Source organism: Aethalodelphis obliquidens, unplaced genomic scaffold, assembly GCF_003676395.1.
Source record: "Aethalodelphis obliquidens isolate GAN/ISIS:26980383/991018 unplaced genomic scaffold, ASM367639v1 scaffold128, whole genome shotgun sequence".
NCBI classification, from domain to species: domain Eukaryota; kingdom Metazoa; phylum Chordata; class Mammalia; order Artiodactyla; family Delphinidae; genus Aethalodelphis; species Aethalodelphis obliquidens.
This window is the reverse complement of record NW_020838072.1, coordinates 434,853-449,773: the sequence shown is the minus strand read 5'-3', so window position 1 is coordinate 449,773 and position 14,921 is coordinate 434,853. Positions and strand designations below refer to the sequence as shown.

Genomic DNA, 14,921 nt, shown 5'->3' with positions numbered 1-14,921 from the left:
TAGGCATCATCAACTTCCTGAACTTACTGGGTAGGATGTGGGTCTCATTACACCATTGTTTTATTGTTTTGGGGCATGTCTCATGCTTCTGTTGCATGGTTTTGTTGCTAGGCAAGCCTGCTTGGATTTGTGATTAAGCAAACCTACTTTCTTGGGTGATCGTTAACTTACAGGGGTCTTCTATACTTTTTTATTTACTTATGATTCCTCAGTGGGATTAACTATTTAATCACCTACTTTGTTCCTTTACTCAGTCCCTATCAATACCGGTCCCCGATGGTGTCAGTTTCCACTGCATTGTGAAGAATCCAAGGTCTGTGTTTCCAGCAGCATCTCTGCTGGGCCGTGTCCTGCAGGCACCTTAGACTCAGACGAATCCAAAACTGAGTTAGTCGACCCCCTTCACCCCAAACCTAGTTCTCCTCTACTCATTTCATTGTCCAAGCCAGAACCCTGAGGGTCCTCCCTGCTACCTTCATCCCCTCATCCACCAATCGGGTCACTCCAGTCCATTCACCTCCCAGGTGTCTCAGTCCACTCCTCCCATCCCTGCTGCTGCTGCTGCTGCTGTAGTTCGGGCCTCAAGTCTCACTTGGACCATTGCAATAGCCTTGGGACTTCTGTCCTCGTCTCCAATTTCAGCCTCCTTCTGTCCCCGCTCCTTGCAGGAGCGAGTGATCTTTCTAAAACGCGAATCTGAAAACGACTCCCCTGCTTAAAATCCTCTCCTGGTTCCCTCCTGGAGGGAGAAACCCAAGCTCCTCAGTTTAGCAGCAAGTTTTCGGGTGGGGAGTTGGAATGGAGGCGTTCCACCTAGGGCCCCAGGGTCCTTGGGACGAGGGAAAGTCCTGCAGGACCGAGCACCTAGCACCGTCTTCTAGGCAGAGGAGGAAGGACCCGCTGGGGGAGAGCCTTGGGAGGCAGGGGAAGCCGGTGCCAGAGCCAGGGCAGAAGACAGGGCCCTGGGCGGGGGGGGGGGGGGGGGGGGGGGGGGGGGGGGCGGGGCGCGCGGGGGCGGCTCGCGGCCTCCGGACGGCAGGGGGCGGCCTAGCCCGTGGCGGCGGCGGCCCTGGACCCAGGCTCCGCGTCTTTTGGGCGACAAGGCGACCTCAGACGGCGGGCCGCGTCGGCCGGGCATGGCGGCGTGGAGCCCGGCCGCGGCAGCGCCTCTGCTCCGCGGAACCCGTCGGGTGAGCGCGGGCGGGGACCGGGCTGCTCTCCCCTGGGCGGGAGCTGCGCTGGGACCGCGGGGCCGGCCGCGGCCGCGGAAGTGGTCCACCGAGGGAGGCGCGCTGGGCCCAGGGCCTGCCCTTCATTTCTCTTATTCACTCCCTCGTTGGTTCTTCATTTAGTGGGCCCGGCTACGGGCACTGGGAGAAGTGTCAGGCCCGGCGCGTGCTGGGGGAGCTCCCGAACGGAGTGGGGGTTGAGGCCGAGGGGAATAGGTAGTCATAATACAGCGGGCACGGAAAAAGCAATGTTGATTTACTGAGCCGAAGACATGGGACTCATAGCCCGGAGTCGCGGCGTGCGTGCCGGGGACTGTTGGCTGGGTCAGGGCTCCGGAAAGTCCGCCTGGCTTCTGTGACCTTGACCCTCCCCAAATCCCATACTCCCGGGGTAGGAAGCCAGCAGAGGGCACTCACCACGCGCCCTGCTAATTTTCTCTCCGCCGTTTCTGATTCATTCTTTCCTCACTTCATCCACTTCTTCCGCTTTCCTCTCACATTTCCTCCTTCTCTTGGACCTGCCTCCCCCAGGCATGAAGGACACTTCTGCTGGTGACTCTCAGAGTGGACAGTCGGCTTTCCGGGGATTTTGTCAGTAGATTACTGGTTTAAAGGCCGCTGCCTGCAGATCAGCTGAGATGAGGAAAAGGCTTCTCCCAAGGAGTCAGCAGTGCTAACCACCCTCACTCCTTAGTGATTGCCGCTTCTGCGTGCCACCTGGCTACCCTCTGCCTTTGCCCCCCAGGGCACTGTCTTCAGAGGAGGTCCCATTCCCCCCTGCCCCCCCAGTCTTACCCAGGCCCACAACTTAAGATTCTGTCCCTGTATACATCACTCAGACAGCCTCCCTCCAGATCTTTCTCCTGACCTGCATTTCAGTTGCCTGCTAGAATCAGGACTTCTTTGCAGGTGCCCAGTACATATGCCTTGAATCGTGTGGTTCTTCCCCTGCTCATTCATTCATTCACTCATTCATCCATAACCCAAGTCCTCCTGAGGGCCTGCCCTGGGTCAGCTCTAGAAGACTGCAGTAACAAGACAGACCTAGTCTTGGCCTCTAAGACCAGTTGGTGAAAGAGTCAATGCACAGGGCATTTTAAAGGAGGCGCTCTGAGGTTCTATAACCCAGGACCCTGCTCTGGGCCGTCAGAAAAGGCCTGAGGTTGGGCAGGACTGAGGAGGAGAAGGGATGTTACCTTCAGCACCAGCACTTGATGAACAGCGCTCCCTCCACCTGCCTTCCTCCTCCAGTCAGGGATGCCTGGTACTACTCCCTTTGTAATGATACCATTATCTGGGAATCTTTCCTGACTTACTTCAAAAGGCACTGGTACTTTGGCACCAAGAAGCCTGTCTAACAAAGTCCAAAATCTTTGGCCTGACACTGAAGGCCTGCCATGCTCTATTTTCAGTCTCCCCTTTCAGCATGTGCTCAGCCCAGCCAAGGGGCTGCTGACATGGTTTTGTGCTCTTTCATCCATAAGTGTTGAGACACATTCCCATCAGGAGCACTGGGTCCTTAGGGTAGCCATTGGGGGAGGGGGGAGTGTTACTGTCAGTGGTAAATAATCTAAAAATGTTCTGACTTCAGGTCCTTTAATAGAATTCTGTTTCTTCTCCCAGTAAGAATTGCAAAGGGTAGCTGGCTTATTGAGCAGTAGGTCACAGGGTTACACCCCACTGGAGAGAATGTAGAATGTTAATCAGGCTTAAAGGGTGGGTGGCATTTGGCCCCATCAGTACATGGTCAGTGGCATGCTGGCCTAAGCAGGGCATGCCTGAGCCAGGCTGCTGCCCGGCCTCTCCTGACTCTGCATCTTATTAAGGGATCCAACCTTGGCATATTACTTAGTGCTTCAGGTGCCTCACTTATTAAACCGTCATCATGTTAGTGTCTCACTGTCATGAGGAGTTAAACACTTGTTGATTTAAGTTGGGGCCCTTGTTATCTCTAGAGTCAAAGTGAGTTATTTACAACTCCACTCCCCCCTCAAAAGAAGTTTATTCTGCATCCTGGAGAGCTTAAATGGACATCAGACACCATGCAGTCCCCCTGACTTAGCTCAGGGCCCTGCCTTGCAGGGGAGGGCAGGGGGGGCCTGCACAGTGACTCTCCTCTGTTCTGTGGCAGCTTCCTCTTCTCCACTGTGCCCAGCGCATGTTTGCCTCGCAGACTGAGGGGGAGCTCAAAGTGACCCAAATTCTCAAAGAAAAATTTCCTCAAGCTACAGCTATCAAAGTCACTGACATTTCAGGTAAGGTTTTCTCTCATCTTTCCCACAGAGTTTGGTAAGATTTTACCTGCTGGAGGGGTAGAGGGCAGGAGGCTTGAATGGAACTCGCCATCAGTGGCTTCTCAATACATGTGGCTTTTAGACACATAGACCTTGGCCTCTCCCGCTGCAAGGGTGGAGGTGGGGATGCAGAAACATTGGTGGGGAGCTGCGAGGACTTGTGGTTGCAGGCTTGGCGCAGCTCAGATTTAGGTCTCTCTCAGTCACCCTGGGGCTCCGGTCCACAGCCTTTAATTTGACTTTGAGATGAGCCAGACTTTAATTTCCCCACATTCTTCTGACACCCTAGAATGCCAGAGCTAGAACAGACTCCAGGAAGACGAGCCCAGAGAGGTCTAAGAACCTGCCTAGCCCTTCACAGGGCATAGGTGGCAGAGCCAGAACCCAGGGCAGACTCTGTCCTGAGCCCAGTGACCAGCCCCAGACAGGCCCTGCCTTTCTCAGATGGCCGCTGGCACCTCAAAGTTCAGGCTGACTGTGAGTTAGGAGCAGGCTGGGATATCAACTTCTGCCCACACCAGACGGGGAAGATAAGGCCTTTATCTAGACACACATGTGGAAGAGCTGGCCAAGGGTGGCATCTCCCACACCCAGACCCAGTCTTTGTCACTCTGCATTGCTCGAGGGCTCACTGGCTTCTCTGGGAACATAACATTTACAAGGATAGGGAGAAAGTTTAGAAAGTAGTTTTACTCTGGACACTATAGGAAATTAACCCATCTAAAGATCTGTTGGAATGGTAGGTTGGGTGAGCCCTCTGCAGGGGTCCCAGGGCAATGCTGAGGTCTTTTTTTTAAAAAAATTTATTTATTTAATTTAATTTATTTTTGGCCGCGTTGGGTCTTCATTGCTGTGCGCGGGCTTTCTTTAGTTGCAGCGAGTGCAGGCTACTGTTCGTTGCAGTGGGCGGGCTTCTCATTGTGGTGGCTTCTCCTGTTGCGGAGCATGGGCTCTAGGCGCGTGGGCTTCAGTAGTTGTGGCTTGTGGGCTCTAGAGCGCAGGCTCAGTAGTTGTGGAGCACAGGCTTAGTTGCTCTGCGGTATGTGGGACCTTCCCGGACCAGGGCTCGAACCCGTGTCCCCTGCATTGGCAGGCGGATTCTTAACCACTGTGCCACCAGGGAAGTCCCAGTGCTGAGGTCTTGATGTCACCAGTCTTGTACCTGCCTCAGGCCCAGTTAGGGGAGAGCTGGAACTTGACCTCCAGTCTCACTCTGCCCAGCCCTGGGTAGAGTGCAGAAAGGGGACCAAGGCTAGGAACCTTGGTTTAGCCAAAGCTTAGGCTCCTAGAACCCATGAAAAAAGCTTAACAAAGCCTATTGAGTTCTTTCTTGCCGCTTTGTGTCATGCTGGAGCAGCACATTTTATTATCATCAGTCATCAGCACTAGCTTTCCAGCCATGTGGAGACAAAGCTCGGGTTGGGGGTGGATGGGTCCACACAAGCGCTGCCTTGAGAGCATCCCCAGACAGCCACCCACCCCCTGCCGCAGCCCAGGGGGAAACCCTTAATGCTGCTTGTAGAGCAGGGGCGCTGGAGAGCCCAGCTCCGTGACCAGCATGTTTTCACTGTTTATTGTAATGCTGTGTCCCTGTCTCTCACGCTTCCTTGTTCCTTTTATTTTGGATAGTATTGCACGTGGTTTTTGAATCACATTTTAGTGTGTTTTTGCATTTTTAAAAATACCAATTGCTAGTCCTTTGGGAGGTGGAGCACTGAAATTCAGTCCCTCCCACCTTCTTCCATGGCATTTGCTGGCTTAATAAAAGGAAATAGTAGGAAAACCTACATTTCCTAGGCTTTACATGTTTTGTGCCTTATCTTTCCTACCCCAAAAGCAAAATTCTGGGCAGTGCAAGTGCCTTACAAAAGGAAGAGCATGTTTTGGATTGAGGCAGCCTGCCAGGAGGAGGACATGGTCAGATTGTAAGCCATGATCCTCTAACAATCTTAGCAACTTTCTACAGAATGATAACATTCAGACCTTCTTTGGGTTGTGTGGTACTTACTTCAAGGACATAAGGAACTGTGGCTGCTGTAACTTAATAATTGAAACACTTTCAAATCACATTTATTTCAGGAGGCTGTGGGGCCATGTATGAAATTCAAATTGAATCAGAAGAATTTAAGGAGAAGAGAACTGTCCAGCAGCACCAGATGGTAAATCAGGTCAGTAGAGGCCTTGCCACTGGTCTCCGCATCTGAGAGGGCCTGCAAGTGGGGATGGTATTGTACCACCAGTCCTAGGAAAGAATAATGCAATACCACAATCATGTGAACAGGACTCAGGATCTGAGAAAAACATAAACAAACTATCTGGGATTGGATTGTAGGCAGATATGAATTTTATTCAAAATTGAAAACAAGCCACCCAATAGTTATTTTGCATTTCCCTGTATAGTGCTACCGATGTTTACTGTGTACTGTTATTGTTGCATATTGAATAGTATTTGTAAACACAGGAGTACTAAAATATATATGTTTTTGTAGATTTGAACATTTTTTTAAGCCTCTTTTAGGACTACTAAAGTAGTCCGAAATTGGATAAATTGAAGGATGGCCTGATTGAGAATTGCTCCAGCTGCCCTGGACCCAGTGACAACAGCAGGGGTCCGGAACATCAGATTAAACCAGACTAAGGCCCAACGTATTCATTTTCTATGCTTATTTTACTTGGAATTTATTCCAGCCTTGACCCTTGGGCCTATGTCTATAAACTCACCCCATTCAGCCAGTGTGTTTGACATCATTCTGGAAAGTTGCACTTTGTGAACTAGTTTAACTTTTGTAAAGCACAGCTCTGGTCATGAAAGTTGAGTCCAGGTGTTCCAGACTGCTCTTCCAGGCCTTTCCCCACCCTTCTTGGCCTAGAATCTACCTCTGAGCCCTGCCCATTGGTCTCTCCATGCATCTGGACCTTTGTCCAGATCAGACCTCCTACCTGGGCTGCCCCTCCCTCACTCCTCTGCCAGGCTCAAATGCTGTCTTCCCACCTGCCTGGCAGGGAATGAATGCCCTCCACCGCCTGACTCCAGGCTTTTCTGGCTTGTGTCCTGGAAACTTAGGTCCCTGCCTCCATCCCTTGGCCCTGCGAGCCCTTTGTGGTCTGGTTTCTTGTTGGATCCATCTTTGGATTCCTCGTGGAGTCCACCTTCACTTGGATGTGGGCACATACAGCCCTAAGGCGTGCTGGTGGTCTGACTGGGCAATCTGGGGTGGAACAGCAACCACTTCTGTCCTCCAGAAGCACTTCTAGCCCCATGTGATCCCAGGGATTGGAGCCAAGGTAGAAGACAAGGCAGGGAAGACCCAACTGGCCCAGATCATCCCCAACTGGTAGGACTTTGTTATCAAAACTACTCAGGCTGCCTAGTGCAACTGGGCTCCTGGGGGTGCTGTTAAGTACAGCACATCCCCTGGCCTGAAGCCATGGTTACAGGGATGCAGGTTCTGGAGTTGGACTGCCCACATTTCAAATCTGGGCTCTGCTACTTTCTGCTGTGTGACCTTGAGCAAGTTACTTAATCTCCCTGTGCCTCAGTTTCCTAATCTGTAACAGGGAGAGTAATAGGATTTGCCTCAAAGGGCTCTTTTGAGGATTAGTGGTAAAGTCATGTAAAGCACTGAGAACAGTGTCTGACACATGCTAAGTCCTTCATAAATGTCAGCTGCTGTCACCATCATCATCACTGTTACCTATAAATGCTGTGAGGAACCTGCCACAAGTTCAGGGGGCAGCAGTTTTCCTCTGCTTGGGAGAATGTCACCTACATCATCTTGGGCTCAAGGTTTCCTTTGGGCCCCTACTGAACATGTACCTTCCCTGGCCCCGTCCTTGCTGGAGAACCTTGCTCGTTTGTCTGTCATTGCCCTGGAAGCAGACTATGCAGGCCAGGTCCAGGTCTGTTTTCTTTTTCTTTTCTTTTTTTTTTTTGTAATTTTTATTTTATATGGGAGCATAGTTTATTAACAATGTTGTATTAGTTTTAGGTGTACAGCAGAGTGATTCACTTATACAACCCAGGTCTGTTTTCTTCACTGCTGTGTCCCCAACACCTAACAAAGGACCTGGTACATAAAACAGCTCAATCAGTGTTTGTTGAGAGTTTATAGAGAGTAAGGAGAGCTGGCCTGGGTTTTCTAATTGATTTACAGAGAAATTAAATGTTTAATGCCTGAAAGGCTTTCCACTTCAGAGAATTCACCTCCTGGCATTGGTGTACTTTTAACCTGGAGCAGCTACTGCCTGGGTTACCATAGCAGCCGCTTTGCTGGGCCAAGCACTGCTTGCCGTGGGGTGGGTGAGGCAGGAGGCAGTGGCAGAGGGCGTCACCGCCATATGCTTTGGGCCAGGCCCCAGTGATGGCAGGATGATGAGGATTCCTTCCCCATCCATCCTGCCCCTGCCCTGGGGAGCAGCCACACAGAGGAGAGCAAGCGCCGTGTTCCCTCTGTGTCGGGTGAGCTGGTCCATCCCAGCTCCGCACATTACAGTGCGACTAGAGCTTCAGATTCCTCGTTGGTGAAGACCACGTGAGGTGCTGGCCACACGTGCCCGCCTTGTGCTGGCATGGGAAGGGCGTTTGGTAAATAGCAGTTGCCCTCTCCCTTTCTCTGCCCTCTTTCCTGTCTGTTGTCCATCATCCTCCCCAAAGGGTGCCTCTGCCCTTGCTCCCCTACTCAGAACCCTTCGCTGGGCACCCTGGTTGCCCATGGAGCCCGTCCCACCCTCATCTGGGATTTCTGATCCTCTTTGTGGTCGGCCTCAGTCTCCCCTCCATGGGCCTGACTCAAAGCCAGGCTTTTCCTGGTGAATTGCAGCAGGTTCCCAGCCTTTCCTCACCTGCTCTCCTGGGCCCTGTGCCTGCTGCACCTCCGGCCGTCCCGCTCCTGGGCTACCTCCTGCACAAACGGCCAGTGCGGTAGCAAATGCTTCTTCCTAACAGTACCCGCAGCAGCGCTGAGCTGGCTTGTGGTCTGGCAGCATCCATCACAGTCTGTGCTGAATCCATTTCTTGTGGGCTTGAGTTACTTTCCTTACCTTTTTTATCATTTTCCCATGCCTTTTTCATTTGTGTCCCCAGCACCCAGCATAATGCCATGGGCATAGTGGGTGCTGAAAAATGTTTACCTACTGTACATCTTATAAACTGTGGGACTTTGGCCAAGTCATTTCCCTACTAGGGCCTCAGTTTCCTGACCTATTTAAAGTGACCCAAGTGATCTCTAAGGCCCTCTGTAGCTGTAAGATCCTGTGACCTGTGTTGGGAAGCCCTCTGAGGGCTGCAAGAGAGTGGGGAGAAGGCCCTGGAAGGGGAAGTGCACAGGGCTTAGGGATCAAAGCCTGGATGGTTTCTCTGTCCAGGGTCTTTCATGTGAAGCTGTGACTGGGCCCTCATCTAGCCACAGAGGCTTTAAGAATTGTGGCCGAGACACAGGGACAGCCTCTAGGGAACATTCCATGCCTGCAGAAAGCAGAGAGCATGTGGCTCAGGGCGCTGTGTTTCCCTCTCGCAGCAGTGACATGAGGCTTTTTCCAGGGGCATTTCTGCTTATCTGCAGAGCTGAGGGGCTTATTTGTGAATATGGAGATGGTGGGGCAGCTCATTGGCTCCCAACACAACCACAGCTCCTGACATCAGGGGTGGCCAGGATGTCAGGATTCCCTGGGTTCAGGTTCTATCTCACTTGCTGTTACTCACGTGCTGACTTTGGACAAGGGATAAACTCTATTTCTTTTTTTTATCAAAGATGGAGATAGGACTAGATTATCTCTAAGGATCCTTCTGACTCAATAAACTTGACCGCATGTGTTAGTATTCTCTTTGTTTTAAGTGGCAGAGACAAAGTTAAAACGAGCATTAGCAAACAAAGGTAATTAATTGGCCCATGTAATGAAATTATCTAGATTCAGGGTCTTAAGTTCATCTGCTTGTTCTTTCATATTCTCTTTTTCTGAGCTTCCAGTTTCTGTATGTTGGCCTCATTTTCTCCTACTGGAGATGGGCTTTCTCTTGGTGGGGAACAGGACTCCAAGTTGCCTCCAAGTGACAATATTCCAGTATGCAGGCATACCTCAGGGATATTGCAGGCTTGGTTCCAGACCATGAGGATAAATCAAGCACATGAATGTTTTTGGTTTCCCAGTGTATATAAAAGTTATGCTTACACTATATTGTATCTATCAAGTGTGCAGTAGCATTATGTCTAAAAAAAAAAAACTATATATCTTAATTTTAAAATACTTTGCTAAAAAATTCTAATCATCATCTGATAATACAGGGATGCCACAAACCTTTAGTTTGTGAAAAAACACAATATCTGCAAAATATAGTAAAGCAAAGTGCAATAAGACAGGGTATATCTGTGGTGACCAAGAGAGAAGGCTCTACACTGAAAAATCCCAGGGAAGACTCTGATTGGCCCAGTTTGAGTCATGTGCCTCCCCTGGACCAGTCAGGCTGGTCCAGGGCCACATAGCTACCTCAGTACAGGTCAACTGGTAGTCCCACCAGCAGTACACAATTAAAGTGGAAAGGGAGAAGGGAGATTGCTGGATAGACTGGAAAAAAATGTCTACCCCACTGTGATGTCTTGGGCCTAGTATAAAAGGACTTAGACTCTCATGCCTCATTCAGGTCCTGTAGTGTGTCTCCTGGTACTGCAAGAGCTAAATATCTATTTGATTGTGGTTGCCCATTTACACTTGGGCCCTGACATCATTTGTAACCTTAAACAAATCTCGTAATTTACAATTTTATTTTCTGATTTAGAGTAAAATTGGGGAATTGGTGCTGATTAGTGTGGTTTTATCTTTTTATTTAAAAAAAATTTTTTTTACATGAAGCTATATATTTTCTTTTATTCAAGTAATTTTTTAAAATTTTGGCTGTGCTACTCAGCTTGTGGAATCTCAGTTCCCCAACCAGGGATTGAACCCAGGCCTCTGCAGTGAAAGCATGGAATCCTAACCACTAGACCACCAGGGGACTCCCAGTGTGGTTTTAAAGAACAGCTGTTCTTTGCTCAAAATAGCAAAACACAAAAAACAGCCTGAAAGTTCTTCATTAGGGGACAGGCTAAAAAGTTACGATACATATAATGGAATGCTATGCTGATACAAGAAAGAATGAGGGCATGCTTTGTGCCTGATGTGGAAAGATCCCCAGTGTTAGGGGAAAAGAGAGTGCAGAACTGTGTTTGAAATACTATCATTTGTGTTTTAAAAAGGTATTGGCATGGAATATATATTAATATTAGTTTGAATATGCATTTTTAAATCCTTGCAAAGATGCACATGAAAATACCAACAGTTCTCTATTTGGTTTGGAGGTGGAAACTGGGGGACAGGTGTGGGAGGGAGACTTTACTGCATGCCTTTTATGCCTTTTGATTTTTGAGCCAGCTTAAATACTGATTCCAAAAATAAAAAGGAAACATTGTTAAAGAAAGTGTGTGCAAAGTTTCCTACAGAGATAGAGCTATATAAAAATACTCCCATAGAGACTTATTGTAATCAGTGTCAAATACAAAACAATGATTGATGCTCTTCTGCTTCCTTAGGCACTAAAAGAAGAAATCAAAGGTATGCACGGACTGCGGATATTTACCTCTGTCCCCAAACACTGACCACACCTTGGCTGCGTAGATGTTGCTGCTGAAACCTTGGATGTATCTTATTGCCACCATTCTTTCCTAGGCATATGACAAAAAATTTATCTATTTTGTTCATGGACATTTCCATATTGTAATTATAGAAGAATATGATATCTATTTAGATGTTAATTAAAGGCAACAGACAACTAAAAATTTTTTCATTACAAAAATATTTATTTAATCCTGCTCTGTGCTAGGCAACATTCTTCTTTTTTTTTTTTTTTTAATATTTATTTATTTATTTGTGCTGGGTCTTAGTTGCAGCACAGGGGCTCCTTAGTTGTAGCTCACCTGCTCCTTAGTTGCGCCACGTGGGCGCCTTAGTTGCAGCTTGAGGGCTCCTTAGTTGTGGCATGCGAACTCTTAGTTGTGGTATGCATGTGGGATCTAGTTCCCCAACCAGGGATTGAACCCGGGCCCCCTGCATTGGGAGCGAGAAGTCTTATCCGCTGCGCCACCAGGGAAGTCCTGGCAACATTCTTAATATGGGGATAATGTAATTAATAAGAAGCAGACCAAGAAAGACTATATGAAATTTTTGAACAGTCATGAATAATGCTTTTAGTCCCTTTGCTTCAGAAGCATGTCCTTTTGTTCAAAGTGGTCTTGTCTTTGAACAGTTCTGTCCTGATGCTAGAGGCAGAATGGGGTGCCAGCTTCCTTGTCTTGTCAAGAAACTTTGTTTCTCCTCCTCTGTGAAACTGCTCAGGTCCCTTAATTTTACCAAAAAGAAAAGGAAAGACCCTTTGGTTTTGCTCTTCCCTTAGTTCACCACTCTGTTTCCCTTTCCTTCCAAACTTCTTACAAGAATGATCTTGGACCCTCAAGTTTCTTACTTCCTGGAGTGAACTCTGAGGAGTGTGGGCTGCCTGGATCAGGGTCTTCTTCACGTTTGAAGATCCCCCACCCTTTGCATCTTGGTGGGAGGTTGAGCCCGCCTCCAGTGTCAGAAGCTAAAAAGGCTTGCTTTCCTAGCTCCTTGGCAAACACGGCACAGGCAGATGATCTAGACTCAGCCAGATGGATCTGCCTTGAACTTTGCGTTGGGAGCAAGTGACGCTGAGAAGTGGGGCAGTGGCGTGTCCATTTTGGCAGCTGTGGCAGCAATGTCCAGTGTTCTGGGAGGTGTCGGTGTTACAGGCCGCTGTCTCTGGAGTCCATGGTGGTAGTCACTGTGTCTGCAATATGATCTGGGCTCTGGCCAGTTTTCCTCTTCTGGCCCATTTTCAGAAGCTGCTTCATCAATGTTCCCAGAAATTGTATGATTATCCCCATATCCTTTCACTGAATTCTTTTCTGCTCACATCGGCCTGGTCAATATCTGTTGCTTACAACCGAGAGCTCTGATGGGTTCACCCGCCCCTCACAGTGTGGCTCCTGCCCTCCTGCTCCCATCTCTCCACTGGACAGCTTTATGAGAAATCACATCCACTGCCTCTCTCAGTCCTCCACATGACCTGTCGCCATAGCGATTGCAGGTTGACCATCCACTCCTTCCTCAAATGCCTCCTTTGTGTTTCATGGAACTGACCACCAGAGAAATCACTGGTCACTATCAGTTCTTAAGATCCCTCTTACCTCCCTAAGAAATAAAAGTATGTAGGTAAAACAACCTTAAGCCCCAGAGCTTTGGAGCAGCACAAATTTTAAATATTCTGTTCACATACAGTGCCCTCATTTTTTGGTTTAAAATTATTCTCTAACCCCACAGTCTGGGGGAGGGATTGGTGTCCTGCCAAGGCAGAACTGCCTTTTACATGGAATAGATTCACTAAGTTGTATCAGATTTGAAAAGACAGGATAAAACAACTCCTGAGGGCCCAGGGCACCTCCAAAAGACCTAGACACCCCACAGGACAGCTTTTAGGTGGTATAGTGAGGGAACACCCAAGTCCCAGAGGCAAGAAGAAGGCAGTGGTCAGTGAGAACAGAAAGACCACAGAATTAGATACATGTTGATTACTTGTGTGGAGCGTAAGTGTCCTCCTGAGGGTGGGCTGGACGTAGTGATCTGCTTCTAAAGAACAGATTAAAGTGGAAGTGACTGCAGCTTCAGACACTAGGTCATAAAGGGCACTGTGGCTTCCTCCTTGCTCTCTTGGATTGCTTGCTCTGGGGGAAGGTAGGTGCCATGTTGTGAGGACACTCAAGCAGCCTGTGGAGAGGTCCATGTGGTGAGGAGCCAAGGTCTCTTACCAACAGCCAATGAAGTAGGCCTGCCAGCAGCCCATAGAGAACTGAGCCTTCTGCCAAGACAAGAGCCATTCATCTTGGAAGTGGATCCTTCCAAGTCTGTCATAGCCAAGCCTTCAGAAAACTGTAGCCCCAGCTGACACCTTGACTGCAAACAGCTGGAACCACTCAGCTAGGCTACGCCTCAATTCCTGACCAATAGAAACTGTGAGATAATAAATGTTTGTTGTTTCCAGCCGTGGAATTCCGGGGTGAATGTTTATGCAGCAATAGATAACTGATACACTTGTGCATTACTAGGAGGACACTGGGGATTACACATATTGAAGGAAGGGTTGAACAGCCAAACCTCAGAAAGGACAGGGTTACAGCTAAATGTCAGGAACAGGAACACCACCGCCATTGGGGCTCCTTGCCTCTCCTGTCTGCTTCTCTCTGCAGATCAGCTTTATTGTCTCCTACTGTAAATCAGCGTCCACCACATGCTGCCAGTATACAACCGACTCTACTGCCAGTAGCTCTTAATTTTTATATCTTAATGTGCAGATCATGAGAAAGACAGACTGTCCTTCCAACTTCCACTTCAAAGGATGCCAGGGAGGGCCTTTGATCAGCCTGTCATGAATCAGGAGCCACCTGGAGTCCGGGAGTCACAGTACACTGCAGCCTCTCTCTGGACTCGGGTTTGGAGTGGAGGGAGGAACAACTGCCAAAAGAAGTAGGGGTTCTATTCTCCAAAGCAGAGACTGGGGACGAAACAACAGGAATTCTCAACTGGAGGAAAAGGTGAGTGGGAGAACAGGAAGAAAAGACCTCATAGGAGTGTGGAGACACTAGAGAAACTGGGACTCTTGCCTCTGCTTCATCACACCCCCACCCCAGAGGACTCTTCAGACCCAGTGAAATGTGTCAGTCCTACCACCTCACATGTCTGCTCCCAAATATGGCAAGAACTTTTTAATGTACCCCCCCGCCCCCCGTCAAACACACACACATACACAGTTGTTCTTACCCACAAATTAGAAGGCAAGTTGGGAGAGGAATGACTGGGTTTCTTTTTTAGTTGACTGAATAAGAAGAAATTGTTTCATGTTAGCAGCCACAGTATATACATTGCATCTGATACAGCCAACTCCTAGAGTTTAAGTGCTACTTACGGAAACTGCTGAATTAACCTGAGACATTTTCTGAGTCAAGGGTCCTTTTGAAGACAGTGTGCAGTTTTCCAGTGGAAAATCCAAAGTGTCCTAGGGTAGGTGATTGCTAGCTAGGCAAGTCAACCTAAGTAAGAGACACTGCCGGGTCCCAGGCCTGTTTTGTTCCATGGGTTCCTGTGGTGCCCCTCTCACCCCTGATTAGAGCACCCAACTAGCAGTTGTGGGACAAGCTGGCCTGCAACCTGGGAGGGGATTAGGGCCACAAAGCCCCACCCAGACAATGGCAGTGGCAGGGGATCAATAGATTCAATTTCCTTTCATGGGAATCCAAACTGGAAAGGGTAAATGACCAAAGGACAGATAATGGTTGGTGGAAAGCTCTGGGAAAACAAA

The 14,921-nt window shown here is 48.8% G+C and overlaps 1 protein-coding gene across 2 annotated transcripts; it reads left to right on the top strand.

The window, feature by feature from the left end:
• The first annotated feature begins 1,059 nt into the window (after positions 1-1,059).
• On the top strand, positions 1,060-11,333 carry BOLA3 (bolA family member 3). Of its 2 annotated transcripts, none has more exons than XM_027099103.1 (4): positions 1,060-1,190; positions 3,361-3,484; positions 5,603-5,691; positions 11,086-11,333. In XM_027099103.1, exons 1-4 carry the CDS (start codon positions 1,137-1,139, stop codon positions 11,149-11,151), a joined length of 333 nt encoding a protein of 110 aa, XP_026954904.1. In that variant the 5' UTR covers positions 1,060-1,136; the 3' UTR covers positions 11,152-11,333. The 2 variants fall into 2 exon arrangements, with proteins under 2 accessions (XP_026954904.1, XP_026954903.1); XM_027099102.1 differs by lacking the exon at positions 1,060-1,190 and adding an exon at positions 1,505-2,493 and having other exon boundaries at positions 11,086-11,331.
• Positions 11,334-14,921: the final 3,588 nt, after the last annotated feature.

Coding starts and splice junctions, on each gene's coding strand:
- BOLA3 (XM_027099102.1), top strand. CDS start 2,419: ATGTTACCTTCAGCACCAGCACTTGATGAACAGCGCTCCCTCCACCTG. Junction 2,494..3,360: donor CCTCCAGTCAGGGATGCCTG/GTACTACTCCCT, acceptor GTTCTGTGGCAG/CTTCCTCTTCTCCACTGTGC. Junction 3,485..5,602: donor CAAAGTCACTGACATTTCAG/GTAAGGTTTTCT, acceptor CATTTATTTCAG/GAGGCTGTGGGGCCATGTAT.